Raw genomic sequence first — 25,382 nt, forward strand, 5'->3', positions numbered from 1 at the left:
TTAAGTGGATGCCAATTAAGCGCACAATTAGCCTAGCGGGCACCAAAACCATTGGCTGGGTTTCATGTAAACCATTTCCTAAAAAACTGCCAAGCACAGTTCAGCAGGAACAGCCGCCTAAGTTTGCTCATAGCCTGTACAGAGAGATACCATAAAACTATGGCACATAGGGATTCCCCTGTACTAAGCACAGTTCAGCAGGAACAGCCGCCTAAGTTTGCTCATAGCCTGTACAGAGAGATACCATAAAACTATGGCACATAGGGATTCCCCTGTACTAAGCACAATTCAGCAGGAACAGCCCCCTAAGTTTGCTCATAGCCTGTACAGAGAGATACCATAAAACTATGGAAGCATAGGGATTCCCCTGTACTAAGCACAATTCAGCAGGAACAGCCCCGTAAGTTTGCTCATAGCCTGTACAGAGAGATACCATAAAACTATGGAAGCATAGGGATTCCCCTGTACTAAGCACAATTCAGCAGGAACAGCCCCCTAAGTTTGCTCATAGCCTGTACAGAGAGATACCATAAAACTATGGCACATAGGGATTCCCCTGTACTAAGCACAATTCAGCAGGAACAGCCCCCTAAGTTTGCTCATAGCCTGTACAGAGAGATACCATAAAACTATGGCACATAGGGATTCCCCTGTACTAAGCACAATTCAGCAGGAACAGCCCCCTAAGTTTGCTCATAGCCTGTACAGAGAGATACCATAGAACTATGGCACATAGGGATTCCCCTGTACTAAGCACAATTCAGCAGGAACAGCCCCCTAAGTTTGCTCATAGCCTGTACAGAGAGATACCATAAAACTATGGCACATAGGGATTCCCCTGTACTAAGCACAATTCAGCAGGAACAGCCCCCTAAGTTTGCTCATAGCCTGTACAGAGAGATACCATAAAACTATGGCACATAGGGATTCCCCTGTACTAAGCACAATTCAGCAGGAACAGCCCCCTAAGTTTGCTCATAGCCTGTACAGAGAGATACCATAGAACTATGGCACATAGGGATTCCCCTGTACTAAGCACAATTCAGCAGGAACAGCCCCCTAAGTTTGCTCATAGCCTGTACAGAGAGATACCATAAAACTATGGCACATAGGGATTCCCCTGTACTAAGCACAATTCAGCAGGAACAGCCCCCTAAGTTTGCTCATAGCCTGTACAGAGAGATACCATAAAACTATGGCACATAGGGATTCCCCTGTACAATTCAGCAGGAACAATAGGGAATAACCAGCGTCAGGATTAGGGTAGAAAGATTTATTATCAACAATTCCAAAAACACATGATCATATAACTGTTCAGTTCATCCACGTGACGCTCGCATCAGGATTCTGGACTCGCAGTAACAAAACAGGGAGATTCAGAAGCAAAACATGAGAGGAAGGGGGCGGGGTTAAACAGTGGCAATGACACTGAGTTTTTTTTTTACCGTTTTTTTTTTCTGTCTTGGCAAAAAGCACAGATTCAAATACATTGGAATTAACAGACTTGCACCTCCAATGCACAACATACTGGATCCATCCTGCATTGTTCTGTGCCAGGGGAGAGCAGATACCAACCAGATCACCAGTCTGCCCGTGGCCTGGGTGCCGGGGATCAGCGGGCAAATGTTTTGCCCCTAAAATGGAAGAAAACATGGAGATTTAGTTAAGGGGAGCTGAGTGTATTAAAGCCATTATTGGGGTTCATATTTCTTATTAAACAGAAGGATGGAACCATCACTGGGTGAGTCAGAATGGGCAACTTAATAGCACACAGAGGTATAAAGGGGGTGACTATTCTGCCCCCACAAAGCTGCAGTCGCACGTAGGAAGTGTTAAGGGAAAGCTTTCCATTACAACATCCAGCACCTACTGTATACGATAAGGATATTAGCAGTCACTGAGGGGTTCTGTGCCCCCCATATAAAGGCACAAGGCTGCAGGCTGAGTTATACAGGGAACTCTGAGTATCACTCATGTATTATAAGGGATAATGTACCCCCTACTGTAAATGATAAGGATATTAGCAGTCACTGAGGGGTTCTGTGCCCCCCATATAAAGGCACAAGGCTGCAGGCTGAGTTATACAGGGAACTGTGAGTATCACTCATGTATTATAAGGGATAATGTACCCCCTACTGTAAATGATAAGGATATTAGCAGTCACTGAGGGGTTCTGTGCCCATATAAAGGCACAAGGCTGCAGGCCGAGTTATACAGGGAACTCTGAGTATCACTCATGTATGCAGATACTGGGGGAACACACACACTGCTTGCAGAGAGTTCCCAGACTGCAACTGAAGCTGCAGGGCCCCAATACTACCTACTGCACCAATGTGCTGCTTGCATATCAATTGGACACAGGGATATCCTTAAAATAGAGAACATTGGGCTTGGGCAACAGTGGTTCCTCAAAGGCACTTAGCTAGTACACAGGGTATTTTCTTATCTGCTCCATAACGTATAGGTTTGTTAAATACACAATCCCCACCCATTCAGTCTCATAGTATTTGATAAAGGCTCTGACAGTTTACACCCATATTCACGGGTAATTTTTTTCCCCCACATTCCAAAAACACACAGGCAGGTTCTCTGGCCATAAAACAGTCTGACAATCCACTCCTACACTTGAATTGTGCCCGCACCCATTGAATTGGCCAGGGTGCATACCCGCACTGAGCTTATCAGACAACATATCAACGGAGTGAGTCTCCAACCTGGCGGATTCAATGATTCAGGCACAACTACAAGCGTACGGGTGGATCACAGGCCGACAATGGGCCTCGTGGGGCCTTGCCTTAGTGTGTGTGGGTTATGTAAGTGTATATATAAATCATAATTATAGTAAATAGCCAGAGAAGGGCAAACTGCAAACAGTAACCAATAATAAAAGCAGGATGAGCACACAATTAGTGCTATTAACCCCAAAAGCATCTCATCAGCAACCCTTCCCATACTCACGTTATAGTTTTCATTTCTTTCTTCTCTGCGTCTGGGCGGGCGCGGTTCAGAACCTTAAGGAAGTCGGATGTTTTTGCCCTCATGCGAGTGTGGATGTACGCCTGCGGAAGGGGGGGATACAGCACAAGAGTGGGGGCTGAGATTTCACACAGTCTTGGATGCTGTGTATACGCTAGGCTTACTTGTCCTTTTCTCTCTCATAGCTTATAGCAGCCATATTAAAACCTGCAGATTGCTAGATACATGTCCTATTGTTCCCATAGCAGTTGCTCTGCCCCACTCTCTGTTCTGTCCCTTTAAAATGCCAGCAGAGGGGCGGGTCCCACACTTACCTTGGAACATTTGATATGATAGTGCAAGTAATCGCGGAATGTGTGGATAAGATTGATGGTGTTGTCTCTCGTGTTGGCGTTGGTGTGACGAGGAAAGAGCACTATGGAGGGAATAACAGGAGCAGGTTAGCACAGTTATGGCAGATACACTATATAGGGCCCTGCTACCTGGCAGCCAACTTACCAAAGGTGATATATCCAATGTTGTCCCCGACCGCTGCATCCGTGTCCTTCAGCTCAAGGGGCGGCTCCCGGTGGCTGAAAAGCACCTGAGGAGCTGTGTGACTGGCACGCCGCCCTTCCTTGAACTCCTGCACAAAAGGAATCAATGAGACTGAAAAACATTGCTGAGGGGCTGCACACTCTAACAGAACTAAAGTTTAAATCATTGGGGGGTGGCAAAATGTTCCGTCTTCTTTTTGTTCCAGTCCGTTCAACGCACGTGCAGTAGAGTAAAAGCCAAACTAAAGGTGGCCATAAACGGGCAGATTGTAGCTGCCGATATCAGTCCCTTAGAGCGATTCGGCAGCTTATCGGCTGTGTAGGGGCAGCAAAGAGGGGCATGCCCGACTGATATCTGGCCTGAAATTGCCCATCATTGATGCGGTCCCCGAACCGACTGCGTCCATTAGTGCAGCTATAATTTGATTGTTTGGCCCCAAGGCCAAACGACCGAATTGGCCTACATTCGCCCACCCGTATGTGGGGATATCGGGAGAAGATCCGCTCGCTTGGTGACCTCACCAAGCGAGTGGATCTTAACGCATATGGCCACCTTTAGAAATGAAATCCGGATATTTTACTGTAGTGCCCATACAAACAGAGAAGAGGAAGGTAGATCGCACCAAAGTTCTTCAAATATACCCCGGGCTGGTGCAGTTTTCTGCTAACAGAAGCACTGGCCCGGGGTATCTGGTAAGCTATTGCAATCACTGAGGGGTGGGGTGAGTTAAACCTTCCTCCTCCTTAAAGAACTCCTAATAATCTATAAACCAATAGGCAGATCAGTAAGGGTCACCTTAATTGGAAACTGTGAAGATCAGACAATTCCCAGTTAAAAAGAAAGGCAGTTTCCAATTAAGATGCCCCTTACTAATCCGCCAATCGGTTTATAGATTATTAGGAGTTCTTTAAAGGAGGAGGAGGAAGGTTTAAATCTTCACAGTGTCATAACGCTTCCAAATATATGTGGAGATCAAGAACGGAACCCCCAAACTGAACATCGGGAGGGAAAACAGCGCAGGAATTACAAAAGAACCAGAGCTGTGTGTCTGGGTAATTAGCAGGTAAGTGTTATTACAGCACAATCACACACAATACGGGCGCCTGTGTAACCAACACACTGACCTGCATGAAAACCTTCCCGATCACCACATCATCGTCATCTTTAAACACCGTGCTGAACACAACTGTCACCCTGTCCTTCTTTGCTTCTACGTACCTGTCGGATACAAAATGGCTGGAGTTTGGTTTGGGTGCCACAAACACTATTCCTATTACACACAACATTGTGTCTCTTTGAAAAGAGTAACATTTCTTTGTGTTCAGAAGGAACGTAGTTCATCTCTAAGTTAACTTTTAGTATGTTATAGAATAACCATTTCTAAACAACTTTTAATTGGTCTTAGTTATTTATTTTTTATAGTTTTTCAATTATTTGCCTTTATCCTCTGAGTCTTTCTAGTTTCAAAATGGGGGTCACTGACCCCGGCAGCCAAAACACTGTTACTCTGTGAGGCTCCAATTTTATTGTTACTTTTTATTACTTATTGTTTTATACAGATTATCTCCTATTAATATACCAGTCTCGCATTCAAACCATCCTCTGCTTGCTAAGGCTATTTGGACCCTAGCAACCAGATATCTGCCAAAACTCCAAAGTGGAAAGCTAAAATAATGAAGAAAAAAAAAAAACCTACAAATAAAATATTAAGACCAATTGCAAACCGTAGCAGAATATCACTCTCTACATAACACAAAGTTAACTTATAAACAACCCCTTAAAAACGTATGAAGTGCGGATACCCCACCGCACTCACATGGTTTCATCGTCCCTGTAGTGGATCACGGCTCTCCTCTCTCCGTCCTTTCCCTCCTCCTGGAACTTGAAGTACTTCTCGAAGACGGAGGCAAAGCAGTTGCGCTTCAGCATGCCGGCCTGGTGGACGACGGAGTCCTTGTTGGAAGGCAGAACCTCCAGGTCATAAAGCAAAGACACATTGTAACCTGCGGATGGAACAGACTGACTGATCACTGGATACTAAATCATGCAGTTACAGGAATATAGCTGTAAGTGGGTCTGTTTGGCGCTGCTACTCACTAGTTGGATTACATTGAGTATCTATACAGCTGCCGAGTAGGACTTCTCTACTGCATTCAATGGCTAAAGTCTGAGTGACTTCTCATTGGCTGGAGTTTATCCCCCTACTCAAGAGGCGCTATATAGGTGCTACACTTGCCTACCGCTAACCTGTATGTATGTGCACATAGGGCGATGTCAAGCAGTATGTGACCCAGGATTGGGGGACAAATTCCCCCAAATCACCCAGCATTCCCTCTGAATGGCAACCACATGAAAGAGCCAGTGTGCTTACTTGACAGGAGATGGTCACCCTAATAGTGAATGGGGGGTTGTGTTAAGTATTTGGCCCCCTGTCCATGGAACTTAACAACACCCATGCAACCAAGTGCCCTTAACTTTTTAATATGTTATGATTTATTTTCTGTAGTTTTTGGGTTATTTGCCTTCTTCTTCTGGCTTTATCCAGCTTTCAAATGGGGGTCACTGACCCCGGCAGCTAAAAAAACTATTGCTCTGTGAGCTTCCAACTTTATTGTTATTATTACTTTATATTATTTATCTGTCTAACCAGACCCAGTCCTATTCATATTCCAGCCTCTCATTCAAACCACTTTCCGGTTGCTAAGATAATTTGAACCCTAGCAACCAGACAACTGCTAAAATTCCTAACTGGAGAGCTGCTGAACAAAAAGTGAAAGAATTAAAAAATCCCAAAAAATAAAAAGTGAAGATCAATTGCAAATGGTCTCAGAATATTATCACTGTGCACTGAAAGGCACAACATTGACCCGTTATTGCACAGATGGGACAATTTCTGGTGCAAAAATGCATGCGGTTACATTTCTATGCCAAAATCTGCCCATTTGTGCACTAACAGGGCAATGTCCTGCCTCATATGACAGTGGGGAAAACACAGGGGTGACATAACCCTAAGAGAAGGAATATAGAGGGGAAGAGGACACAAACACACACTTGTGTAATTGAATAACACAACTTATAATTTACAGTAAAGCAGGAAAGAGAAAAGTGTAACAGGCCATTAGTCATACGGCATCTAAAAGAGAAACAGAATAAGAGCTGAAGGGAAAGAATACTCACCAGGCTCTGGGGCCACAAGATAATTGCCATAAACCTTCTTCAGAATCTGCAAAGAGAAAAAATATCTAAGTTAGAGAATTTTGGCAATACCACTGTGCCCAATATCCCAGCGAAAGCACAGAGTGATCTTATCTGCAGCTACAATGTGCTCCGTCTGTATTAACGTTATACAGGAAAATATCCATAAATATTCTTTATGCTATTTTTGTCCATTAATTGACTCTGCCACTAGGGGGAGCACGGAATGAAAGAACATCCTTGCAACATTGCTGCAAAGCATCCCTGCAACCAGACCTCACAGAATTCTTATCACACCCTTTAGGATAAGCAATAATACACTGAAGCTGCCATTGCCACTGGGATTTGTTTTTGTTATGTGCAAAATGTAGTATCAGAACACCCTAAATTTATCCACCCCCATTCCTAAATTCTTAGCAATCACTAATGATTTTAACATTCATTCCAATGTTGCATTTTGCATGGTGGGTAAAACACCCAATACCACGTGCACCCCAGGCCTTATGGACACTTTTTAAACTGAACTGTTCCTTTCATTTCCATTAAGTTATAATTTGCCTTCCCCTTATTTGTATCAAGATATTTCCAGGTCGCTTGGGATAGGGCCATGTCACATAAACAGTGTCCAGCCAGACAGGGCCTGCCCTAGAGCTGTGCACGTGTGTATGGGTGTGCCCGTACTGGGATCACATGACCAGTGGAGTGTATTTCTGGAGCCGGGCCGGGGTAGCGTAAGGATCCAGAGAACATTCCTGTGGTGTTGGTGTTTATGCCGAGCAGAATGGGATGTTAATGCGATGCAGGCTCGCTGCACAGGGGAACTGAGGAAGTCTGACACACTTCCTGCTCTTACACCACATTGCTGTGCAAGCACCGGGTAACAGAGAAGCCTCTTTGTTTTCTTCCATAAAAGGCTGTCCCCCCCCCCCCCCCCCGGCCAATAAAGCACAGAGGAAGCACCCTCAGCGCAATGCACCTCAGTCTTATACAGATCTAAGCAGAAGTAACATATTATACAGGACTGAGCGAGTGGCACATACTGCTTGTTCTGCCCAGAGAAATCCAATATCTGCCCGGAATGAAACAATAACCACTGTGGGCAAATATCATGGAAAAACATTACAGAAGCTGCCATGCAGAAAAAATAACTAAGGGTCTCACTGGGGTATGAATTGCTTGGCTCGGTAAGCCAAATAAAGTTTGTAAGGAGGAGGTGCTAAGAAAAGGTACAGAAGGAAGCAATGAAGTAACATGAAGGGCTCTACCACTGTTGGCTAATAAAATTCAGGTCACAATTAGCCAATCAGGCCATGGGCAATCTGTTGCCTTTCAGATGTTGCTGATCCTAAACTCCAGTCAGTCTTCACTCTCGTGGGGATGCTGGGAGTTGTCGCTGGAGGGATGTGAATTACCAAAAGGCTGAGTAGATGCAACCTGATTGGTCGCTCTGACTCTGTCCTAAATACATTTTACACCTTTTTGCAGCTCTTCCTGTATTGCAGGCAGGACATAGTCGCCTGGTACCCAATGGATATACAGCCAAATACGCACAATTTGCAATAGGAAGAATATAATGCAAAAGTAACGCCCGAGTTGCCAGCTTTTTAGCCAAGTATGAGGTTAAAGATATATACATATATTGGGCAAGTTTTTGGAAACTGACCCTGTTTGGCCGTGGATGTTTTACTCTCCTAATGGGTCTGTATAACCTCCTATTGTGATACAATTGGTGGCCAAGGTAGGTTCAGCCCAACTTAGATGCTATGTGGTACAGTGTGGCTGGCTTTATATAATATATATTTATAACAGGAGTAGAAACCCTTGCAGAACATTAATATGGGATTATGTAGAAAGAGGTGCAATGCTACAGCTCTAGTTACCCAAACAAAACCAATCAGCAGGTAGCACTTATTGCATCTTATTACTTATCTGTTTAAAAGCAAGCATCTTATTGGTTGCTATGCGTTACTACCACTGGGCAAAATTTGTGTTTTATCACACATGGGGGACTGTGTTTGTGACACAATATAAATCCATGAAGGACATTCTCTGGTACACAAGGCCTCTTACCCCAGGTACTGGCCATACGGATAGATTTGCTCACCTCGTCAGCTCCGTGTTCCTGCAGCTCTTTGTAGAACTTGAGGGAAATACTGACCATGACTTTCCCTTTGTCTCCATTTGGGTTCCCCACATGATACAGGACACCATCAAAATCTGTAACACAAGGGGAATTAAGGTTACTGAAGTGATCAGCAAAGCCCTGGCACTAAACCCAGCAGCGCAAAAATAATAATACAGCCAAGGAAACAAAAGTCTATAGAGGAAGGTACCATACAACTTTGGCAGCATAGGGAATCCCCTGTACTAAGCACAATTAAGCAGGAACAGCCCCCTAAGTTTGCTCATAGCCTGTACAGAGAGATACCATAAAACTATGGCAGCATAGTGATTCCCCTGTACTAAGCACAATTCAGCAGGAACAGCCCCCTACATTTGCTCATAGCCTGTACAGAGAGACACCATAAAACTATGGCAGCATAGGGATTTCCCTGTACTAAGCACAATTCAGCAGGAACAGCCCCCTACATTTGCTCATAGCCTGTACTGAGAGATACCATAAAACTATGGCACATAGGGATTCCCCTGTACTAAGCACAATTCAGCAGGAACAGCCCCCTAAGTTTGCTCATAGCCTGTACAGAGAGATACCATAAAACTATGGCACATAGGGATTCCCCTGTACTAAGCACAATTCAGCAGGAACAGCCCCCTAAGTTTGCTCATAGCCTGTACAGAGAGATACCATAAAACTATGGCACATAGGGATTCCCCTGTACTAAGCACAATTCAGCAGGAACAGCCCCCTAAGTTTGCTCATAGCCTGTACAGAGAGATACCATAAAACTATGGCACATAGGGATTCCCCTGTACTAAGCACAATTCTGTGCTGCCTCTCCGGAACAAAAAGGAATCACTGGAGAGATGTATAAATGCGACCACCTGACTACAGTCGTGCGTTATTCCCCCTTGCTGGGCACCTGCCTATTCTACTAGATTGTAACCCAAATGGATTTTACTATGTCAGAACACGAGCCGAGCACAAAAACCGGTACAGGAAACAGACTAATATCCTATTAGGTTTATAGGTTTCAATGCAGTTAAAGTTGGAGGTTTTTTATTGCCTTTTATTTCCTGCCAATAGTAAGTGTTATAAGGAGAATAAACACCAGTAAGTGACTATAAAGGGACGAGTTCCCCGAAGTAAACCCTGTGCCTGTAGGATGTAAGCGCTTCCAAGGGATAAAATCCGCTCTACCAAGTGTTTGCCATATGCTATGGTTGCTTGCCAGGTGGCTGGCACAGGGGGTGTAAGGTATAGGAGTAAGTGTGCATTCTGTTCCTTTAAAGGAATACTGTCACATATTCTTCATTTCCCAGGGTGCCACAGCCATGTGACCTGTGCTCTGATAAACTTCACTCACACTTTACTGCTGCGCTGCAAGTTGGAGTGATATCCACACCCCCCCCACCCCAGCAGCCGATCAGCAGAACAATGGGAAGGGAGCAAGATAGCAGCTCCCAGTAGGTATCAGAATAGCACTCAATAGTAAGAAATCCAAGTCCGGCTTGGGACTCCTCCAGTTACATGGGAGTAGGAGAAACAATAGGTTAGCTGAAAGCAGTTCTAATGTGTAGCGCTGGCTGAAAGCTCAGACTCAGGCACACTTTACTGCTGTGCTGCAAGTTGGAGTGATATCCCCACCTCACCCCCAGCAGCCGATCAGCAGAACAATGGGAAGGGAGCAGCTCCCAGTAGGTATCATAATAGCACTCAATAGTAAGAAATCAAAGTCCGGCTTGGGACTCCTCCAGTTACATGGGAGTAGGAGAAACAATTGGTTATCTGAAAGCAGTTCTAATGTGTAGCGCTGGCTCCTTCTGAAAGCTCAGACTCAGGCACACTTTACTGCTGCGCTGCAAGTTGGAGTGATATCCCCCCCCTCACCCCCAGCAGCCGATCAGCAGAACAATGGGAAGGGAGCAAGATAGCAGCTCCCAGTAGGTATCAGAATAGCACTCAATAGTAAGAAATCCAAGTCCGGCTTGGGACTCCTCCAGTTACATGGGAGTAGGAGAAACAATAGGTTAGCTGAAAGCTCACAAGGCAAGTGCAGAATATGCAGGAGGGCTGCTCCCTTCCACCCATAAGGCACCCAGATGTGTAAATGAACTTTCTGGCACTTCATGACACTGACCATTTTTCCCACAGAGAATAGTAACTGTCTATAATAAACAGGAAACATTTGAGAGCCCAAGAATAAATCAGCTGTTTGTTAGGAGTCAGTGACCCTAGGGACCCTGTACTGGCTATGCTGTATTAGCTGCTCACTGCTAGAACCCAGAGACACACTGGGGCTCATTTATCAGCAGTGGGCAAACAGTGGGCAGTAACCCATGACAACCAATCTGATTGTTAAATCCATTGTTCTAGCTGCAGCCGGCTGAAAAATGTAATCCCTGATTGGTTGCTATGGGTTACTGCCCACTGTTGATAAAAGAGCCCCACTGTATCAGTCGAAGAGAATGGAGTTTATAAATTGGCTTTACCTGCAAAGGTCATTTCCACCGCCTCCGGCTTGTTCCTGTAGGACAGACACACAGACACAGGGTTAATACGGCATTACACTTTGAGTTAACTTTTGCAAAAAAAAGTTTGCAATTGGTCTTTTTTTTCATTTGCAGTTTTTTAAAATTTAATTTGGAGGGCAACCCCCCCCCTTTCTGCCCCTATCGGCAAAATGACAAGAGAAAACTAACCGACACTATATCTGGATTATAGAGATGTCTCCTCTGGATTGGGCAGCAGTTTGGGGGTGCAGGAAAATCTAATGGGGGGGTCAGTATTGGGTCTGTGTGGGGAAAGCAGTATATATTTAAACCCTGACAAATAAACTGAGATTCTGTCGCCCAATCTGACCGTCACATGACCAGCAAATTAACTTTTAGTATGTTATAGAATGGCCAATTCTCAGCAACTTTTCAATTGGTCTTCATTATTTATTTTTTAATCATTTGCCGCCTTCTTCTGACTTTCCTGCATTCAAATAGGGGTCACTGACCCCGGCAGCCAATGAAAAAAAAACCAAACAAACTACTTCCCCATGAGGCTACAATTTTATTGTGTTTGTAACTTTTTATAACTTGTTTTTGTATTCAGGTTCTCTACTGACCATACGCCAATCCCTTGTTCTGCCACACCATGGTTGCTAAGGTACTTTGGACCCAGATAGCTGCTAAAATTCCAAAATTGAGAGCTTCAGAACAAAAAGTGAAATAAAAAGTGAAGACCAATTGCAAACTGTGTCACAATATTACTTTCTACATCATCCCAACCTCTTGAAGTCTAGAATGGATTCTTCAGCCAAGGCAAGTCATATGGCAGCTCCTAATCATAATTATGCATACATTTCCATGCTAACTAGGATATCATAGGGTATTAGGGCCACACACATTTATATCGGACACTAATAAGCAGCAGGGTCCAGTCTGGTTCATGCCCCAACAGGCAATTTTACTGGTTACCAGTAGAGCCGGGCTTGTCCCAGCATGCACTGCAACGCTAGAGGAATCTTTACTGATAGGACCTGCCAGGACAGGCGCAGAAATGCACCCAGGATGAGGAAGTTGGGCCCCCACCCCGTATATGGTAGCTCCTTCTCTGAAGTCTCACAGTGGGCGGGGCCAATAGCAGAATACAGATATATATATATATATATATATATATATATATATATATATATATATATATATATATATAGTGAGAGAATGAATCATATCTCAGCTCTGTATTCTCCCATCTCTGAGCTCAGTGCAGAGCGTGAAGTTACCACATCCGATAGCCTCACGGTGTCTGCAGTGGGGGTGTAGGGGGCAACAAGAATGCAACAGGCACCCACCCCGAGGGGCCACTTACACGGCCTGGAAAGGTTTAACTGCAGCTCTCTGCATTCTCTCTCAGCAAAGACACATTTATAGTGTAACTGACACTGCTACAATGTATCAACATTCTGCAACTTTCTCATAGGCAGAGAGGCTCAGTCTGCAGGGGCCCTGGGGTGCTGGAAGGTAATAGGATCAGCAGCTGGAGGGCCACATAGCACTAACTCTATCAGTGGGGCAGCCCTTTCCTACCCCCGTCTCACCTTCCTTGCACCCCATATTATGTTCATAACCCGGCCCTGCTCCCAGCCCCACCCCTTGAGCCCTTATTAGAGTGTGAGCTTCATTCCCACCCAGCCTCACACTGTAACCCCCCCTAAGCCCCACATAGTACCCCAATACCATTTCCCTATTTTCTGCCCTGTCTCCCTTATTCACTGTACCCCAACTTTAATTTCCAGAAGCCGCTGTTAATTCTTGCCCCTCTTACACCCCAGCCCTGATATGTACCCCACCTTAGACTTCACCCCATATTTATTCCTCCAACTTCTGCCCTGCATTTCTTTACCAGTCCCCACTGTTACCCCAGCTCAGGTATGTACCCCAAGTCCCACTCTGTTTGCCCCAGCTCAGGTATGTACCCCAAGTCCCACTCTACTTGCCCCAGCTCAGGTATGTACCCCAAGTCCCACTCTACTTGCCCCAGCTCAGGTATGTACCCCAAGTCCCACTCTACTTGCCCCAGCTCAGGTATGTACCCCAAGTCCCACTCTATTTGCCCCAGCTCAGGTATGTACCCCAAGTCCCACTCTATTTGCCCCAGCTCAGGTATGTACCCCAAGTCCCACTGTTTGCCCCAGCTCAGGTATGTACCCCAAGTCCCACTCTATTTGCCCCAGCTCAGGTATGTACCCCAAGTCCCACTCTATTTGCCCCAGCTCAGGTATGTACCCCAAGTCCCACTCTATTTGCCCCAGCTCAGGTATGTACCCCAAGTCCCACTCTATTTGCCCCAGCTCAGGTATGTACCCCAAGTCCCACTCTATTTGCCCCAGCTCAGGTATGTACCCCTAGCTCTACTCCTCTTCCTACCCCAATCCACTTCCCCCTATGGGATAACTAGTAAAATAACGTAAAACCGTGTGAGGGCTCCGAAACATAAGGAATTGCCCATTCTCACCATACTCATATTAAAACTTTTAATCGGTCAATGTCCAGCTGGGCCCCCACCCATCCCGGGCCCCCACCCATCCCGGGCCCCCACCCACCCCGGTCTCAGTCACACAGCCGGCCGCCCCCTCTATACACCGCCAGCACTTACCCCGCCGGCCCTCCCGCACTCACCCCGCTCCCCCGGCCCTCCCGCACTCACCTCCCGCACTCACCCCGCTCCCCCGGCCCTCCCGCACTCACCCCGCTCCCCCGGCCCTCCCGCACTCACCCCGCTCCCCCGGCCCTCCCGCACTCACCCCGCTCCCGGCCCTCCCGCACTCACCCCGCTCCCCCGGCCCTCCCGCACTCACCCCGCTCCCCCGGCCCTCCCGCACTCACCCCGCTCCCGGCCCTCCCGCACTCACCCTGCAGCCGCATTTTCAAACTTGAGGTTGAGGGTCTCCTCTATGATCCGGTTATTCACCTCCAGCAGGATCATGGCGGCACCTGGCGGGGGACAGCAGGGAGGGGTCGGATCGGTATCTCGGTGTCAGTGTGTGACAGGCCGCCGCTCCCTGCCCAGAACCACTTCCCTCTTCCCGTACTGCAAGATGGCGCCGCCCACAGCAGCTTCCTCCGTACAGAAACATGGCCGCCTCCGTCCCGCGCCTCACCAGGCTGCGCGTAATTCCGTACCGCAACATGGCCGCCACATTACTGCATGTAAAACCAAATCATTCCCGGCGTCTCACTATTCCGCACGCCAACACGGTCGCCCACTGAGCAGATTCCTTAAAGACCCTGAAACTATCGCAAGTTATCCGCCATCTCACTATTCCGTACAGCATTATGGCCACGCCGTCAAACCTTTTGATACTGACTGGGCTCGATACACTTGTTTTCAGGGTTGGCGGTTTTCCCGCCAAATTGGGCTACTAATTTAAAGCCCAGGTGGGTTTCCAAAGTACAGATTTGGGCTATTTGTTTTGGAGCCTTGGCGGGTTTGTAGTTTGGGAACTAGCCAAAGTTTTTTCCCCTAGTGTGTCTTTCCCACTGCATGCTGGGTAATGTAGTTTGTATCTTACAATTAGCCTACAGCTAGGATTAATATAAAACTACAGTACCCAGCATGCAATTGGATAGTATAGACCAAGGTTTCTATTCTATTTAGGCTCAACCTGTCTGTTCTACAACCTGCTCTATAGGGTATGAGCTTACACCATTACTTTCTACTGGGATGTGGGCCAGTTCTACCCCCTGCTCCCTGCTCTATAGGGTATGTGATTGTACTGTTACTTTCTACTGGGATGTGGGGCAGTTCTACCCCCTGCTCTATAGGGTATGTGATTGTACTGTTACTTTCTACTGGGATGTGGGGCAGTTCTACCCCCTGCTCTATAGGGTATGTGATTGTACTGTTACTTTCTACTGGGATGTGGGGCAGTTCTACCCCCTGCTCCCTGCTCTATAGGGTATGTGATTGTACTGTTACTTTCTACTGGGATGTGGGGCAGTTCTACCCCCTGCTCTATAGGGTATGTGATTGTACTGTTACTTTCTACTGGGATGTGGGGCAGTTCTACCCCCTGCTCTATAGGGTATGTGATTGTACTGTTACTTTCTACTGGGATGTGGGGCAGTTCTACCCCCTGCTCCCTGCTCTATAGGGTATGTGATTGTACTGTTACTTTCTACTGGGATGTGGGGCAGTTCTACCCCCTGCTCTATAGGGTATGTGATTGTACTGTTACTTTCTACTGGGATGTGGGGCAGTTCTACCCCCTGCTCCCTGCTCTATAGGGTATGTGATTGTACTGTTACTTTCTACTGGGATGTGGGGCAGTTCTGCAGTTGATTCTTAAGCTATAACTCTCATGATATCTTGGGGCTGTGAGAGTTGTAGTTCAACACACCCATATGTATATCATGTCTGGGGTTAATGCAACATTCTGAATCCATTTCTGTAGTGATTTCCCAGCCGGACTGGGCCCAGAGGGAATTATCAGCCATCCCAGTAACTGGGGAGGGGGCACAGGACATGGGTAGGGATTATACGCTTTAAAAAGGCAGGTTTCCCATATATTCTTTTATTTTTTTAGAATTTTTTTTCATTGCAGATATTGGGCTATTTTTGGGCTACTTTCAAAGTGGCTTTTGGCTAGTTTTGGGCTGGTTTTAAAACTGACTTTGGCTGGTTTGGAAAAATGAATCTGGCAACTCTGCCTGCTTTGCTTATTGGCTGGAACAAAAATACTTGTAAACATATTCTGTTGAATCTAATTGCAATCAGTGCAGCCCTTCTAGTTGGATTTTTTAGATGTGTCCCTGAATTTTCAAGTGATCTTGTCGCCCTAAACTGATATATCATTTAAAGGTTTCCCAATGAAAATGATTTATAGGGATTAAAGGAGAAGGAAAGGGTAAATTACTGGGTAACCATTTGTTAGGGAGCCCCTGTGTTAATTGCTTACCTCACACAAAGGACCTGTGGGACCGGGTATAAGATAGTGGCCTGGGTAGGGATGCTTTTTTTAGGAAAAAAATACTGGCCTTAATGTGTTTTGAACCTTTCTTTTTCCCCTATTAATAACATTGGCAGCAGAAGTCACTTTTACTGGGCAGGCCGGTAACCCTAACCCCAGGCCGGAGTGTTTCCAGCGAAGAGGAGCATTGGCGAGGGATAGGAGGTAAGTGATAATTACTTGGGGGTGCCTCAGGGTTGCCCAAGTCAGTTCTAAAACCAGCCCAAAACTAGCCCAAAGCCACTTTGAAACTAGCCCAAAAATAGCCCAATATGTGCAATGAAAAAAAATTCTACAAAAATAAAAGTATATATGGGAAAACCTGCCTTTTTAAAGCATATAATCACTACCCATGTCCTGTGCCCCCTCCCCAGTTACTGGGATGGCTGATAATTCCCTCTGTGCCCAGTCCAGCTGGGAAGTCACTACAGAAATGGATTCAGAATGTTGCATTAACCCCAGACATGATATACATATGGGTGCGTTGAACTACAACTCTCAGAAGCCCCAAGATATCCCGAGAGTTATAGCTTAAGTATCAACTGCAGAACTGCCCCACATCCCAGTTGAAAGTAACAGTACAATCACATACCCTATAGAGCAGGGGGTAGAACTGCCCCACATCCCAGTAGAAAGTAACAGTACAATCACATACCCTATAGAGCAGGGGGTAGAACTGCCCCACATCCCAGTAGAAAGTAACAGTACAATCACATACCCTATAGAGCAGGGAGCAGGGGGTAGAACTGCCCCACATCCCAGTAGAAAGTAACAGTACAATCACATACCCTATAGAGCAGGGAGCAGGGGGTAGAACTGCCCCACATCCCAGTAGAAAGTAACAGTACAATCACATACCCTATAGAGCAGGGGGTAGAACTGCCCCACATCCCAGTAGAAAGTAACAGTACAATCACATACCCTATAGAGCAGGGAGCAGGGGGTAGAACTGCCCCACATCCCAGTAGAAAGTAACAGTACAATCACATACCCTATAGAGCAGGGGGTAGAACTGCCCCACATCCCAGTAGAAAGTAACAGTACAATCACATAACCTATAGAGCAGGGAGCAGAACAGACAGGTGGAGCCTGAAAGAGCAAAAAGCAATACAAAATGGAGCCTCTGTCTATACTGTCCAATTGCATGCTGGGTATTGTAGTTTTATATTAATCCTAGCTGTAGGCTAATTGTTAGCTACAAACTACATTACCCAGCATGCAGTGGGGCAGGTATGTCAGGTTTACTAGGGGGAAAAAACTTTGGCTAGTTTCCAAACTACAAACCCACCAAGGCTCCAAAAAATAGCCCCAAACTGTACCTTGGTGGGTTTGTACTTTGGAAACCCGCCAGGGCTTTAAATAGTAGCTAACATAGATAAAATGCCCAGTATATTTAATATCACTTTTTTTTAGAAAAAGGTGGCAGCGTAATGACTTACGCTCAATTCTGTCCAGAAAAGGAAAATGGAATGATTGTCTCTTTTAATTTAAAATGATTTGGGATTTATGGGGCTATGCTAATGGCATAAACCCAAATATTAAATATAATTTCAAGCAAGTTTGTAATATACATCAGTTAAAACATATGCAGCATTTCATGATTTTTTATGTAATAATCTGGTTTGGAACAGTTCCCTGTTCCCCTGCTGATCTGGCTGACTCAAATAAAATAATATATATAATATAATAATTGAAACGCAAATAAACTGTAACAGTAGTCGACCAGAAAAACACCCGGTGGGCCCAGGTATAAGTGGGCCCTCCTGCTCCTGTCCATTTGGCCTGTTTTTATGCTGATTCCTTAGTTCTGAATGGGAAGATAGAGGGGAAATAGATGGAAGAATAGATGCTAGCATGTAAATAAAGGAGACTAGGAGAATAGAGAGGTTGGGTGAGGAAAGGAGGAAAAATAGTTTGAAAAGTGGGCCTAGGGTCTAAGGTTTTCTAGTGGGCCCCTGGGGTCCCAGACCAACACTTTTCGACTGCCCTCAGCCTGAATCCTCCAAATCTCACAATTCCCTGCTGCAAACGGGATGTCAATAAGGAAAGGAACATCCCAGTGCAATGCATTGTGGGTTATGTAGTTCCTGCATGCTGTCTATAAGCTGTGGAGAAGTTGTTACAGCTTGTAACATCAGTGTTTTAGTCCCTCCTCCCCTGCCAGGATTTCAAATGATGCAGAAAGAGAAGAACTGTTTTGCAGCTGGATTTCAGCATATAAAATGGGATTTATTCCTACTTTTGAAGGAACAGATTATAGTGATAGGGATATTAGGGGTTTCTGTGTTCCCTAACAAATTTTGGTTTGGAAGCCAGAGTTCCCCTTTAAAAAGGCTACAGTTATTTGCTTCTTTGAAATGCTGCCAGGGCTGGCTATAGGAAATGGCAAAAAAGGGCATTTGCCCACCCAGGTACCACGACATTAATAAGGCCCCCCTTTCAGCCATATCACTGTAAGATGAAGTTCCCCTTTAACTTGATAGTTATTGCCTCATTCACCTGTATGTTAGGTATGTGGGCCTGTATCTGTGCCCTGGGCTGGGCAGATAAGTAAATTCCTCAGGGGAAATTCAGGACGGCGACGCCTTAGATCATCTATGATATAAGCATGTAACACGGGAGGGTGTATATCCACACAGCAAACACAGATAAGGCAAACACATAAAAGAGATTTTGTACAATAAAGCAGATATAAGAGTATTTACTCAATAGCTTCCCCTGGGCATTCTGTATAGTTTAATATAGAGGCAGAGCCGCGGGCAATCGGGTACGAACTGTGACCCAAATGAGGAAAAGCTTTGTTGTTATTATGGCATGAAACTGGGCACTGCCTGCCAGGAATCCTTATATCGCTGCCAGTGGTACTTTATTTTCTTTATTTGCGACACCAGTCAATGATCCAATCGGGTACTTGCGTCTATGGGCAGTTCTACTCACCATTGTCCCTTCTGACAGAAACATTTAACCCTATAAAACAATATATCTCTGGCCTTCAGTAGCTACAATTCCAACCTTCTGTTCCAATGATGTGCACGTAATGGGCATTGGGTGCCTTTAATGGCACTGGGTGACCTGTAAGCAAAGGGAGCTTCTACGGAGTCAAATCCTCATTGCACAGGGCTGCTGTATATATGGAAGCAAACAGCAGCCCTGAGCTCAGAGAACCCGTCGGTAGAAAATGATCCTGACTTAACAGAATAAAACTTAAAAACTCTTTCCAGCTTTCAAATGGGGGTCACTGACCCCAGCAGCCAAAAACCTATTGCTCTGAGAGGCTACAATTGTATTGTTATTGTTACCTTTTTATTACTTATCTTTCAGAGTTTCTACTATTCATATTCCAGTGTCACATACAAAACTACTCTCTGGTTGCTATGGTAATTTGGACCCTAACAACCCCATAGCTGCTGAAGAAAAGACTGGAGAGCTGCTGAAGAAAAAGCTAAATTGCAAATTATTATTATAGAATATTCCTCTCTACATCATGTTTAAAATTAAGTTAAGTCGAAGGTGAACAACCCCTTTAAAGTTGGCCATATTTGCAGAGAGTCATCATTGCAGGTATGGGAGCTTACAGCACCATCTTTGGGGGCCGGGCTTGGAGGAGAACTACCATAGAGCCGACCCTACTCTGCCAACCGGGATACCTAGTATGCCAGGTCCGGACTAGCAATCTGTGGGTTCAGGCAAATGCCAGAGGGGCTGCTGTAAGGTGCCACAGACAGTCACTATTTATTGGGCTGGGGGGTGCTGTTTGTGCCTCTGGGTACTGGGAATGCCAGGGGGGCTGTAAGGTGCCACAGACAGTCACTATTTATTGGGCTGGGGGGGCTGTTTGTGCCTCTGGGTACTGGGAATGCCAGGGGGGCTGTAAGGTGCCACAGACACTCACTATTTATTGGGCTGGGGGGGGGCTGTTTGTGCCTCTGGGTACTGGGAATGCCAGGGGGGCTGTAAGGTGCCACAGACAGTCACTATTTATTGGGCTGGGGGGGCTGTTTGTGCCTCTGGGTACTGGGAATGCCAGGGGGCTGTAAGGTGCCACAGACAGTCACTATTTATTGGGCTGGGGGGGGGGCTGTTTGTGCCTCTGGGTACTGGGAATGCCAGGGGGGCTGTAAGGTGCCACAGACAGTCACTATTTATTGGGCTGGGGGGTGCTGTTTGTGCCTCTGGGTACTGGGAATGCCAGGGGGGCTGTAAGGTGCCACAGACAGTCACTATTTATTGGGCTGGGGGGGCTGTTTGTGCCTCTGGGTACTGGGAATGCCAGGGGGGGCTGTAAGGTGCCACAGACAGTCACTATTTATTGGGCTGGGGGGCTGTTTGTGCCTCTGGGTACTGGGAATGCCAGGGGGGCTGTAAGGTGCCACAGACAGTCACTATTTATTGGGCTGGGGGGGCTTTGTGCCTCTGGGTACTGGGAATGCCAGGGGGGGCTGTAAGGTGCCACAGACAGTCACTATTTATTGGGCTGGGGGGGCTGTTTGTGCCTCTGGGTATTGGGAATGCCAGGGGGGCTGTAAGGTGCCACAGACAGTCACTATTTATTGGGCTGGGGGGGGCTGTTTGTGCCTCTGGGTACTGGGAATGCCAGGGGGGCTGTAAGGTGCCACAGACAGTCACTATTTATTGGGCTGGGGGGCTGTTTGTGCCTCTGGGTACTGGGAATGCCAGGGGGGCTGTAAGGTGCCACAGACACTCACTATTTATTGGGCTGGGGAGGGGGGGGCTGTTTGTGCCTCTGGGTACTGGGAATGCCAGGGGGCTGTAAGGTGCCACAGACAGTCACTATTTATTGGACTGGGGGGGGCTGTTTGTGCCTCTGGGTACTGGGAATGCCAGGGGGCTGTAAGGTGCCACAGACACTCACTATTTATTGGGCTGGGGGGGGCTGTTTGTGCCTCTGGGTACTGGGAATGCCAGGGGGGCTGTAAGGTGCCACAGACAGTCACTATTTATTGGGCTGGGGGGGGGGGCTGTTTGTGCCTCTGGGTACTGGGAATGCCAGGGGGGCTGTAAGGTGCCACAGACAGTCACTATTTATTGGGCTGGGGGGGGGGGGCTGTTTGTGCCTCTGGGTACTGGGAATGCCAGGGGGGCTGTAAGGTGCCACAGACAGTCACTATTTATTGGGCTGGGGGGCTGTTTGTGCCTCTGGGTACTGGGAATGCCAGGGGGGCTGTAAGGTGCCACAGACAGTCACTATTTATTGGACTGGGGGGGCTGTTTGTGCCTCTGGGTACTGGGAATGCCAGGGGGGCTGTAAGGTGCCACAGACACTCACTATTTATTGGGCTGGGGGGGCTGTTTGTGCCTCTGGGTACTGGGAATGCCAGGGGGCTGTAAGGTGCCACAGACACTCACTATTTATTGGGCTGGGGAGGGGGGCTGTTTGTGCCTCTGAGTACTGGGAATGCCAGGGGGCTGTAAGGTGCCACAGACACTCACTATTTATTGGGCTGGGGGGGCTGTTTGTGCCTCTGGGTACTGGGAATGCCAGGGGGCTGTAAGGTGCCACAGACAGTCACTATTTATTGGGCTGGGGGGGCTGTTTGTGCCTCTGGGTACTGGGAATGCCAGGGGGGCTGTAAGGTACCACAGACACTCACTATTTATTGGGCTGGGGGGGGGCTGTTTGTGCCTCTGTGTACTGGGAATGCCAGGGGGGCTGTAAGGTGCCACAGACAGTCACTATTTATTGGGCTGGGGGGGGGGGTGTTTGTGCCTCTGGGTACTGGGAATGCCAGGGGGGCTGTAAGATGCCACAGACAGTCACTATTTATTGGGCTGGGGGGGCTGTTTGTGCCTCTGGGTACTGGGAATGCCAGGGGGGCTGTAAGGTGCCACAGACACTCACTATTTATTGGGCTGGGGGGGCTGTTTGTGCCCCTGGGTACTGGGAATGCCAGGGGGCTGTAAGGTGCCACAGACAGTCACTATTTATTGGGCTGGGGAGGGGGGCTGTTTGTGCCTCTGGGTACTGGGAATGCCAGGGGGGCTGTAAGGTGCCACAGACAGTCACTATTTATTGGGCTGGGGGGGGGGCTGTTTGTGCCTCTGAGTACTGGGAATGCCAGGGGGCTGTAAGGTGCCACAGACAGCCACTATTTATTGGGCTGGGGGGGCTGTTTGTGCCTCTGGGTACTGGGAATGCCAGGGGGGCTGTAAGGTGCCACAGACAGTCACTATTTATTGGGCTGGGGGGGCTGTTTGGGCCTCTGTGTACTTAAAATGCCCAGCAAGTTGCCCTAAATCCCAAATAACCATTATGGTTCCATTCCCTTACACATACCTCCCAACAGTCCTAATATAGATGGGGCAGGGGCTTCCCATAATGTAGGAGGGGGTGGCAGTCAAATTTGGGGGTAGGAGAGTTTGGGCAAAACTGGTGGGGATCAAGTAGATCAGTGGCATAGCTTACTACATAAATTGTCTTTTTAATGTTAAAATGTTGGCGGGAATGCCCACCCTAGGCCCCTGCAGGAGTTGCACAGGTGAAACCCAACCTCACAGCTAGGTGGAGAGGTAATATCTGTCCAATCAGAATGAGGTGTACTCCCGTCCAATCAGAGTGAGTTTGTGTCTTGTCTGAGGGCTCTTAAGCATCAGAAACCCAATTCTCCCTCTAGGGCTCTGTACAAGCAGCATGGGGGGGGGGGGGGGGGGAGTTTCTGAACAGTTCTAAATATTGATGTTTAGATCCCTAAAGGTGCCCATACACGTGCCAATTTTAGCTGCCGATATCAGTCTTTTAGACCGATCGGCAGCTTATCTGCTCATGTATGGGCACTAACAATGGGCCTTCCCAACCGACATCTGGGCTGAAATCGGGCAGATCTCGATTGGGCAGATTTGAATTTTACGTTGGATCAGGGACCACATCGGCGCGTTGATGCACCCCCCAAACTGACTGTGCCTATACCCACTTGATTAGCCCAATATCTCCCACCTGTAGGTCTCCAAGCAAGCGGATCTTACAGTGTATGGCCACCTTAAGAATCCATAAGTCACCCCTGTTAGCACTGCACTGGGTGGTATTCCCTGCACTTCTGGATGGATCACCATTACTGGGTGCCCTGGGCCTAAATAGAATAAGATCTTAAAAGTTTAAGTAGTGGAAACGCAGGCCGGGGAGGGTTGTTATCTTTAATGGCCCACGTGCCAGCAGTATTGGGTGCCAAGTGACCCGCAGGGCTAGGGGACCAACAATAGGGGCACGTGAGCCACAGCCCATAGAGTATTTGTTCTTTGTGCATAGCGCAGTTATGGATAAACAGTGGCGTATCCCAGTTATGGATAAACAGCGGCGTGATTCACTGCTGATCCAGCCGATAAACCTGAATAAAATGCTCTCTCCTCCCTATCTCGGTATCGGTACCTGTTCCAATTAATGGTACCTGTTAAAGGCCCCTATTTACTTAGATTTTGCAAGCATCGAAACCTAATCTTTTATTGACATTCCCACAGGAGCGGGGCTGTTTGCTCAAGGAAAGGACATTATTAATTTAGTATTTTCATTCATTGTTACAGTCCCTTGTATAACTAGTCAGTACAAATAAGCAAATAGTCATTTATGAAAGATCCCTCAGCATCACCCATGGGTGGCACAGGGTTACTGGGTTTTGAACAGCTCATCTTTAGAGGAACCACCCACAACAAGGTGCTGTGCGGGGCTCTAGAGGGATGGCCAGCACCCCCAGGCTCAGTGCAGTGCTGTTTCCCCCCAGCGACCCCATGCTTGTGATTGTGATTTCAAAGCTTTTTTTTCTCAAATAGGGCTGTTTTATTAAACAAGTGCTCAGATGAAGTTGTTTTGAGTTTATTTTTTATCCTTTTAACAGTTTTGTTTTTCCACCAGAGCTGTCTTTAGTGGCACCCAGAAAAGGGCAATTCCTGAGTTGGAGGTGTAGGTAAGAATAATTAGGCAAAATGGAGACAGTAGGACAAAATGATGAAGGCAGAATTAAAGGTGTCAATAGGGTAAGGGAGAAAGCAGGACAAAATGGGGACAGTAGGGCGAGATGGAGACAGTAGGACAAGATGGGGACAGTAGGGCAAGATGGAGACAGTAGGACAAGATGGAGACAGTAGGGCAAGATGGAGACAGTAGGGCAAGATGGGGACAGTAGGACAAGATGGAGACAGTAGGGCAAGATGGGGACAGTAGGGCAAGATGGAAACGGTAGGGCAAGATGGAGACGGTAGGGCAAGATGGAGACGGTAGGGCAAGATGGGGACGGTAGGGCAAGATGGGGACGGTAGGGCAAGATGGGGACGGTAGGGCAAGATGGAGACGGTAGGGCAAGATGGAGACGGTAGGGCAAGATGGAGACGGTAGGGCAAGATGGAGACGGTAGGGCAAGATGGAGACGGTAGGGCAAGATGGAGACGGTAGGGCAAGATGGAGACGGTAGGGCAAGATGGAGACGGTAGGGCAAGATGGAGACGGTAGGGCAAGATGGAGACGGTAGGACAAGACGGAATCGGTGGGGCAAGACGGAGACAGTAGGGCAAGACGGAGACAGTAGGGCAAGACGGAGACAGTAGGGCAAAATGGAGACAGTAGGGCAAAATGGAGACAGTAGGGCAAGATGGAGAACGAAAGGATAAGATTGAGGTTGACCTCTATTAGAATATCAAGGGGTTATAATGTGATAATTCCATTAAGTCTATGGGTTTCTTGTGTAAGGGTTTGAAAATCAGGCAGGCACCATGGAGTGTGAAATACTGACATTGCACAAGATCAAAAATGTATCTGTGGAGCGGTTGCGCTTTAGACCTGGTTGCTTGTGGTCTCCGCCGTTTAAAACATGTTCTCCCTCTCTGCGACCTTTAATATTTACATGGCATCTCTACTCTGGTACATTCATGGCACAGTAAGTATATGTGTATATATATATATATATATATATTCTATGGGCTCATAGATAGCAAGCTGTGGTTCTGCTGCACCTCCAGGCTGAATATTTACCTTCTGTGCAGCTTGTGCTCTCAAGCAGATAATTCCCCAGGTTAATCTACTGCATTATTTATTTTTCAAATATCAGGACAAAT

At 47.0% G+C, this 25,382-nt stretch overlaps 2 protein-coding genes across 2 annotated transcripts in view; both read right to left on the reverse strand.

Annotated features, from left to right (window-relative positions):
• Window positions 1-25,382, reverse strand: part of LOC116407773 — an 880,143-nt gene that overhangs the window by 514,301 nt on the left and 340,460 nt on the right. The window lies entirely within an intron of this gene.
• arpc2 (actin related protein 2/3 complex subunit 2) lies at window positions 1,259-14,399 on the reverse strand. The gene is given in 10 exon segments (NM_001005634.1): window positions 1,259-1,634; window positions 2,959-3,059; window positions 3,291-3,391; window positions 3,475-3,601; window positions 4,638-4,731; window positions 5,330-5,516; window positions 6,691-6,736; window positions 8,813-8,925; window positions 11,320-11,354; window positions 14,229-14,399. Coding segments are annotated over 10 exon segments (900 nt in total). The 5' UTR covers window positions 14,303-14,399; the 3' UTR covers window positions 1,259-1,612.

Source organism: Xenopus tropicalis, chromosome 9 (assembly GCF_000004195.4).
Source record: "Xenopus tropicalis strain Nigerian chromosome 9, UCB_Xtro_10.0, whole genome shotgun sequence".
NCBI classification, from domain to species: domain Eukaryota; kingdom Metazoa; phylum Chordata; class Amphibia; order Anura; family Pipidae; genus Xenopus; species Xenopus tropicalis.